A 9,337-nucleotide genomic window follows, 5' to 3' on the forward strand; every position below is an offset into this window, starting at 1 on the left:
TAGGTGGCAAAGGTGACATATCTAAAGAAGTTAATGGATTAAAATCATACACAAACTCAAAAGGTGAACAATGAGTGGTATTATGTATTGCTCTATTGTAAGCAAACTCTACAAAAGGTAGAGTATCCTCCCAAGACTTGAGATTTTTAGAAATTTGTGACCTAAGCAAACCCCTCAATGTGTTATTTACCACCTCAATTTGCCAATCGATTTGTAGGTAACAAGTTGTTGAAAATAAAAGTTGAAGGGATTGAATCCCAAGCGGAAGCGTGTGATCGCTTGATTTTATTTTTGATTTTGCATAAATAAAATACGGTATAAAAATAATAACATAAGTGATAAAGAAAATCAAGATTAGCATGCATTTAAGAGAAGAAAAGAGGGAAGAGTTAAACCTTACCTTTGTAGATTCTCAAATTCTTCATGATTCCCCCCGTGTCTTCTCTTGAACATCTCTTCAATGATCAAAAGACATTATCGTAAATGAAACCTTATTATTGTCTAAGATCCCAAGAATTGGATGTGTGGTCTCTAAGGCTTGAAAGAGGAAGAAGAAGTAGTTGAGAAAAAAAAAAAGATTTTGAGAGAAGTAGTAGGAGTCTAGGATTCAAAATTCCCAATTCAACTGTGTCACAAACATGGGTCATGAAAACCTATTTATAGAGAAGAGGGGTGGCCCCCTTCTCCTGGTCTTTCATATTCCTATTCTAGTTCGAATTTAATTAAATAACTTTTATTTAATTAATTAGTCCAATAATTAAATAACCATATATATTAAATCCAATTTAATGTATATAATTAATTAATAAATAAATAAACATCACAAGTTTATTTATCTTTATTTCTAAAAAATTAATTAATTAATCAGTTAACTATTAATTAATCAATTAAACGACTATATTAAATCATATTTAATATAGAATTAATCAACATATAATTATCACATACATCTCTTTAATATTTGAATCTTATTTAAATATTTTTCTCTCTTAATTATATATCACATCTGTAATTAACCATATTATATTAATCTCATTAATATGCAATTGATTTGAACAATTCAAACTATTCCACCTATATATCTTTTAGTGAGCTAACAATGGGACCTATGGACCTACGGATTAGAAGCTCCAATGATATAAGATTAATTAATTAAACTCTTTAATTAAATTAATCAATTTTCATTAACTACCAGTCACTCTACTAAAGATCAATAATTGCACTCTTCACACTGTAGATTTATTTCTGTGTCCACGGATATAACCAATCAATAGTGAGTCAACCCTTCACAAATGGCTCATAACTATAGTTGGGTCAAAATATCGTTTTACCCCTACAGTTACATTTAACTCCTTAAATATCACGGATCTTTCTAATGAACAAACAGTTTATAGTCCAACTATAAACTAACACCTCTCGGGCCAGTGAGAGGTTGAGGCCTCGATGTTCAAGACTCAGAATCAACTATTAAGGGAGCAATTTATCTACTTTTCCTAAGGTTGAAAAATGAGTGAATTCCATCTTGTGTAGTTCTGTTCCTCCCTACTCGGACAAGTCCCCAAAATGGTAGACTTGTTAAGTCGAATAATAAGGTCACTCTCACCCATGCAAATCAAAGGATTGCCCTCATAAACAGGAGTTCACAACTCATTTTGAATTAATGTCAAGTCATCTATGGCCATCCTAGTGAAATGTAAGTCTCTTCTAGCAACAGTGTTATACAGAGATTATGCATTTCACGGTCTGGTCTTATACAAACTCTTTGTATAGAATATCTCCATTTGCATGTCTCCACATGAACGATCAGGATCAGATTATTTGTAGCATTTTATAACAATTGTAACATCTACAAAGAATGTCATATTTGTAGTATCACCAGGATAAGGTACACAGCCTTATCCATCTACTATAGACCGTTTATATTATCACTTAAACGTGATCCACCTATATGTCTCCACCTACGTGTTTAAGTTTCATAAAATAACCTTAGATCTTAGTTTATTGGATTAATTTAATGTAGTCTGAACATTAACAAAATACCTCTTATTTTATTGGATGTATAATTTAATTTATCTTTACAAACTACAAGATACACCAATTGAGGACATTAACTCCAACAAAAACTTAGTTCCCAATTTACCCCACAAAAAACTTCCTAAAAATAACTAAAAAAATTTGCATCTCTATCACTAATAATGGTTTTAGGAATTCCATGCAATCTAACAACTTCCCTAAAGAAAAGATTAGCTATGTTAGGAGCACCATCTATTTTATTACATGGAATGAAATGTGTCATTTTACTAAAACTATCAACTACCACAAAAATACTATCATGATGTCTCCTAGTCTTTGTAGTTCTAAAACAAAATCCATGCTAATGACATCCCGAGGTTCACTAGAAACATCCCAGGAAACTTTCTTAAGTGTTAATTTTCTATGGGCCATGGGCCTAGGTAGTTGTTGGTCATTCCCAACATTCTTAAGCAACGAAAAATTCAACATTTGTTCATTGTTCCACGGTGAGCAATATCATGAGAGTTGGGATTGAGTGTTTTTCTTTAGATTCGTAGTGCAAGTTCTGATTGGAAGTAGTTCCGAGACTTGTGAACTGAAATCTTCAATTATTTTCATTTTTCATAACTAGCACTCCTTCCTAGTCCTTCCTGATCAATATCGGCCTCAAGATTTTTTATAAAAAAAAATTAACTTCTTTTCATCATATTTTTTGAGCTTTTTGGTGGAATCTCGACTGGGACAAAAATTGAGATTGTATGTAATCTTTCCACAATTGTCTTGATTGAGAATTTTCATATGGATTTATGAATTTCTCATTGCTTCTTTGGGAAAGATTACATAAGATCTCAATCTTCATCTTGGTTGAGATTCTACTGAAAAAGCTCAAAAAGATTAATGACTTGAATATGCGATGAAAAGAAAGTTAAATTTTTATTCAAATCTTGAAATAGATCTCGGCCGAGAAGTACCAATAAGAACTATTATAATGAATTGTTAAAAATGGAGTTAATTGTAAAAGTTGAAATCTTATTTGGTTATTTCTGACCAGTTTCCCTACACAAGACATGATTGAAGTTGCCCTTCTACCATGGGAAAACCGTAATCAGTAATAATGTTAATCCCAACACTGGAAGGGGAAAAAAAAAATTGAATTTCAAAACAAATTATTGAGAAAAATGAAAGTTTCGAATCTTGAAGACCCCAATTGACACGTTAATAATATTCAAACAAAATCAGCTAAAATTGATCTCTAAAGAGTGAGTTTATATCATGAAATCTTACTATTCCCTCTCCATTATTAGAGAGAAATATATAACTTTATAAATATTAATGACCAACATTCAAACTAGGATCATTGATAGTATGAAATAAACTACAAGAAAACCAGTAAAAACTTCCTGAGACAAGAAAATTGCAAAGAGTTCAAGAACACAGCTAGCCTCATCAAAGGTGTTAATTACAAAAGAAGGGTATAGATCAAGCAGCCGTTGCAACGTCTACGTTTTTAAGAATCAATACTCAATACCGAGCCAGGGACATTGCAAATAATATCTCTAATAAGTAGGAACAACACGAACATCGTCAAGCACAGGACCACACAGGGATCCAAAGTCATCTGTTCTAGTGTGGTAGTATGAACTGAAGAATGTGATTCTGGTCCTAGGTGAGATTGCTTTGAACTTCAGAATGGCAGCTTTGTAAAGGCCTTTTCCTTGAGACTCGAAAGGAACTTTGACGGTGTCTTTAGCAGCAAATGCTTCCACCATCATTGATCCATGGCATCCGTTCTTGGCGTCGCCAACTTTGAACGTTAGAGAGTAGACTTTGTCAGGGATGGTTCTGATAATTTGAGCAACTGCACTTTCTCTACCTGCAACGAGCTCGATTGCTGCAAGTCCAACAGGAACATTGAAATGCTTAGAATCAATGAACTTTACCGCCTTGAGGGACTCTATGATCCAGCCTGGGAGTGGAGATGTAAGGTCTTCTTGTCTTGGAGGAAGAAGAACTCCATTGGTGGAGTTCACCAACCGATGAGGACCAACCTCGAAGCTCGGATTTCTGACCAAGTTATCTGCAAGATGATGATAAAACAGGCACTGATCAATATTAAGGCAAATACAGGGAAATTGGTAACAACCAAATCCACAAGACCTTTCTTTATATTTTCTCTTCAACTTTACATTTTGAGAATATTTCTTACAATTATTAGAAGAATATCAAACAGTTGGAATATCTTGAATCGGTTATCTCGCACTCCTAAATTTTATTTGTATTTATGTTGTTTATGATGTTGGTCTTAGGGTTGGAGGAATGTGCTATATATAAACTAATATTTTTCTCTGCTCATGGACTAACTAAGACACTATTAATGAACCTCGTAAATCTCTATATTGATCTTTACTATTTACATTTTCTCACTTTCTTTATTTATTGATTTCATAACACAAACATTACCAAACTCACAACTATCAAATGGTCCAAGTGTTTAGATCTCAAAAAAACCAGTAAACATGTTGGCGGAGGGGGAATGGCTTTACCTCTTGTTGGCAATGGAGGAGCGAGCTCTTTGATGGCAACAGCATCCAACAGAGGTCCACAAGCAGGGTCTTCCTGAACTCCAGGATTGTGGAACGTCACCTTAACCAAATCCGACCGAGCTACAAATCCGAAGGCATAGACATCACCTCCATTGCTGCTGTAAAGAGTTTGTAGAGGCAAACTTCCATTCTGGGGAGGCACCAACACAGACAAAACTTCATCTTGTGCACATGTTCTTGAAGCTCCAAATGTTAGAGCATAAAGTGATCCCTTTTTCACTTTTATGCTCTGAGAGATTGAAGCTTCATTGCCGAGTCTTACAGCATGGACACCGTGAGCTACAGGGAAGAACATCCCTCCGGGTTGAGGTCCACCTGAGATGTACTCAACCAAGCCATTGATTTCCCAGCTTGGCAGAGAATCTTTGCCTACTATTACTGTTTTCTTTAAGTTGGTTTTTGCTGGTGATTCCTCAAAGTTCCCATTTGCTAGAAGTCCTGTGTGAGTAAAGAGACAGAGTTCAATATCCAGAAATGGAAAATACAAACATACATTGCTCTCTCTCTCTCTAGTCAAAGCTCTAAGGGTGAGGTAGAAAGTGAAAGATCCAACTTCCAACTGCTAGGACTACAACATATTCCCCATGAGTCCCACAAAGATACAATATTGTCCACTCTAAGCATAAACCTGCATAACTTTACCAATATTGTCCACTCTAAGCATAAACCTGCATAACTTTACCAATTGATTTATTGATATTACCTTTACTTGTATATTATGATCTTCCTCTCTTGTTAGCATTCCCAACACTAAATACAGAGACTAAAACTGGTCTGGAGGGTAAAACAAACTCTACCAAGGGTAGATCTAAAGGGATGAAGCTTCCAAGTAAGCAGAATGAAATTGGACAAAAGCAGGAACTAAAAAATGGAAGTTGCAGAAGAAGAGATAGAGGGATTTCAGCAGCAAAACTTTCACTAGAGGAAACTAGAAAGCAAAAACTAATACAGTAAATCCAACAAAGAAAATCCAAAACAGTACTATCAACAAAACAAGGAAACCATTTCAAAATGAGAAAAAGGAACAAAAAACAGAGAAGCCCACAAGCAGACATAAGTACATCTTGAAGTAAAATGCAGCAAAATGCAAAATGGCAGCAAAAACAGGAAAACGAGAAACCCACAAAAAAGGGAATTCAAATCACAAAATTAGGCAAAAGGGGTTTTGAAAAGGAGCATGATACCTTCTAAAATCGTCCCTGCAAGGGCTGAAGAAGCCAAAAGCAAGAAGAATGCGAGCAACGGCAGTGATGAAAATGGAGGAGAAGCCATTTTTGGGGTTAGAGAGGAAATGGGGAAAGGGTATGAATGGATGAGAGTGGAGGTGGGATTTGGGGAGAGAATATATAGTGAGAGAAGAATGATTAAAGCAGGAAGAAGCGAGGAAAGAGAAGAAGATTAGTAGAAATTACGCGTTTAAGTGAGAGGTGCAATGGCAATACAACAATGGAAATGAGATTTTGAAATATGAAACATCGCTTGTGAATTTGTCTGCTTGCTTCCATTTCGAGACCGATTTTTGCTCCATGATTCATGGACTTGAAGGTGCCAAACTTGTCATTTCACTTCTTTTCTCTAATATCATTTTTGTTTTATTTCATTTTTTTTCTTTTCATAAATTATAAATTTAGTTCCTAAAATTTTTAAGAAAAAATTAGAACTTAAATGACTATAATTTATAATTAGAATTTAGTTCATATGATTTAATAAAGCTTTCGTAAATAAATGTTACAATAAGTATTGTGTATGAAAATTTATCAAATTATAGAAACTATTTATAAGATTTTATCAAATTATGAGAACAAAATTTTAACTTTTAAAATTATATGAATTTAATTCTAACTTTGTTCTAATTATAGGACTAAATTTGTAATTAAATATTTTTTTTTTACAATAATTCTTAATGCTTGAATTGCCTTATAATTCCTAAACTATAAGTTTAGTACAAATTGAAGAATTTGGACTTCCTTGTTACAAATATTTGGACATTTTCATCAATTCTCCAAAAAAATTTGTTAGTATAATAAATGTATAAGTGAGAATTTGAACTTCCAATTTAAAACCAGAATAACATGACTATTTAATTAGATTAATGTTGGCACAACTCTTCAAACTTGAGTGATATGTGCTTAGTTTTTTTTGTAAACTTTTAGGATCTTAAACTTTCCATTTCAAGTATATATAACATCATAATGATATTATAAAAGGATTACTTTGGTAGTTGGTATGTTAATTTAAGGCATGAAATGGAATAGGGTCAAAGAGATAGAAACATTTCAAATATAATTAGATAGAAAATGACCAATAAAAATCTCAATGTTTTTTTTTTGAAAAAAAAAAGTAATTTAATATGCAACTTTAAAGTTTATGGACCAAACATGTAATCTAATTGCATTCTAAATTTGTACCATATATTTCTTCACCACTTCATGTATTTTAGAGTTGAAAATTTTGAGCATGTATGTAAATTCACAATTAATTTAAATATGACATAATTAGTTAAGACATATATCTCCGATCAAAAAGTTAAATGTTCGAATTTCTTTACCCCTCTTATTATTGAATTCAAGTATATGTGCATGTGAACCCACATATTTTAGTTAATAGATCATAAATTCTATTTGTATCTTTCAAAATTCTATATGTATTCATTTTAGTTTCCAAACTCTTAAATTTAATATTTTAATTGTTTAATTTTAGGTACAATTTTCTTAATCATCTTCTTATTCAATATGACATGGTAATATTTAACCTAGGTTTTGAGCTTCGAAATTAATTTATAATTCCTACAAAAATTATGAACGATATTTTTAAAAAATATATATTTTTAATCTAACACTTAAGATAGACTCGTAATATTTGAAAGTCTCTCTGCCAAACCAAAACATTTAAAATTAATAGCACAATTCAAGACAAATACGTTGGACTAAAAAATTAAAAGAAGATAAAAACAAAATATTTAAAAATTAAAGATCTAAGAAGAAAACCACATAAAAATAAGGTGCGAAATATCAATAGCAATGAAAATATCAAAATCCTGATTTTATGAAAATATTGATATCGATGGAAATTTTAGGAAACTTTATGAAAATGGATATAAATTGTTATAATTAGTTAATGAAACTTTGACAGTAGCTGAATTAGATTATAATTGACAATTTTTAACCATCATTTCTATAAAGTAAGATGACATTTAAATGTATATTGTAAAATATATATGCAGATGCCGATGCTGGAGTATAAATTTAAAAATAAAAAAATAAGTACATAATAACATCAAATATTGAAAATTAATTACAAAATTAAAATATATGAAATATTTGCATATAAATAATTATAAATTATTTATTATAAAACGAAGTTGATACAAAAATGAACAAATCATAGCATTAAATTAACAAAACATAATGATAATAATGGAAAATTCATAATATTAAACATAACACGTCAGAATGGAAAAGAAAGAAGGAAAAGAAAACTCTACAAGTGGATAGAACTTGAGAGAAAATGAGATGAATATTAGAGAACTCACTCTAATTAAAGTTTGAGGTGAAATAATGTAAAAATTCAATGAAAAATACTTGAGTGAATATAAGTAGTTTCTTGAAAATAAAGATTTTGTACCGTAGAAAAGAAATATTTTTCTTACACATCACTTAAAATAGCATAGCTAATTGCTAGAAAAAACTCGAAATATCGAAATTTCAATGACCATGGAAATTTCTAAATTGGTCATTGAAATTTCTAAATTTTGAAAAAATCGAAGAAAAGTGAAATTCTCCTACTAAGATTTCGACCAAAATTTTGAAATACGCATAAAAAAAAAAAGTTAGAAATATGATTTAAAGATGTCATAAATTGAAAAATCGAAATAATTGTGAGCCCTTTTTTCCATTTCCAGTTTTCAATTTATTTGTAATTAATGGTTTCGGTTGAGGAAACAAGTAATGAATGAAATAGAAGTGGCTGAAATTAATTAACCTTTTATTTGTTGTGGTGGTGAACTTAATTAAATTGAAAAAATAATAGTTTTGAGGCAATAATGGAAGATGTGTCAGATGCTGTCTCTCAGTGTAATTTAATTTAATTTATGAGAAATAAAAACCACACTATTCCTAAATACTAGGAAATTTCCTATTCACCAGCTTATTTAAATATTATTTAAATACTACTTTCATTGTGGTATATTTTTAACTTTATTTTATTTCGATGATTGTGTTCTCAAAAGGTTAATTTTGATTCATTTTGATATATACTTCCAACGTTGATTTATTTTAATTTCGATATTTTTTTTAAAAAAAATGGATCCTTTTAACTTAAAATAAAATAAAAATAGAAGTGAAGCAACCAATATCGTCATCTTTTAGAGGTGCAAGAAGCAAAACGAATCTTTTGAAAATATAATAATCAAAATTATCAAATTAACTATTTAAACCTAAAATATTTATTCAGTAGTGATTTCTAAGTTATATTTAAATATATATATATATATATATATATATATATATATATATATAAGCGCAGAAGATTTATTTACAAAACAAAATATAGCATAAATGGTAAAAATTGGAAATTTTGGTAACATATATATATAAATTGGTATTTTGTCATAGCACAGCATGAATAATAATTATTTGAGACTTAAAATAAGATTAATTATCTGAGATGGGGTCATTATTATAAGACAAAACATTTGAGAATCTTAGATGGAGGTGTTTATT

At 30.7% G+C, this 9,337-nt stretch overlaps 1 protein-coding gene across 1 annotated transcript; it reads right to left on the reverse strand.

Moving 5' to 3' along the window:
* Positions 1–3,277: 3,277 nt before the first annotated feature.
* On the reverse strand, positions 3,278–6,179 carry LOC120091826 (protein TEEBE). Its single transcript, XM_039049968.2, has 3 exons — positions 5,801–6,179; positions 4,557–5,054; positions 3,278–4,090 (listed from the first exon to the last, which is right to left on the reverse strand). Exons 1-3 carry the CDS (start codon positions 5,886–5,888, stop codon positions 3,570–3,572), a joined length of 1,107 nt encoding a protein of 368 aa, XP_038905896.1. The 5' UTR covers positions 5,889–6,179; the 3' UTR covers positions 3,278–3,569.
* Positions 6,180–9,337: the final 3,158 nt, after the last annotated feature.

The sequence above is a fragment of the Benincasa hispida genome, chromosome 11 (assembly GCF_027475165.1).
Source record: "Benincasa hispida cultivar pf3 chromosome 11, pf3_genome.v1.1, whole genome shotgun sequence".
In the NCBI taxonomy this organism is placed as follows: Eukaryota; Viridiplantae; Streptophyta; class Magnoliopsida; order Cucurbitales; family Cucurbitaceae; genus Benincasa; species Benincasa hispida.

Bases quoted from the DNA above. Each gene is read 5' to 3' on its own strand.
- LOC120091826 (XM_039049968.2), bottom strand. From the start codon at position 5,888: ATGGCTTCTCCTCCATTTTCATCACTGCCGTTGCTCGCATTCTTCTTG. The intron at 5,055-5,800 runs GTATCATGCTCC...TTACTCACACAG, and splicing joins TGCAGGGACGATTTTAGAAG to GACTTCTAGCAAATGGGAAC. The intron at 4,091-4,556 runs GTAAAGCCATTC...ATCATCTTGCAG, and splicing joins TCCTCCATTGCCAACAAGAG to ATAACTTGGTCAGAAATCCG.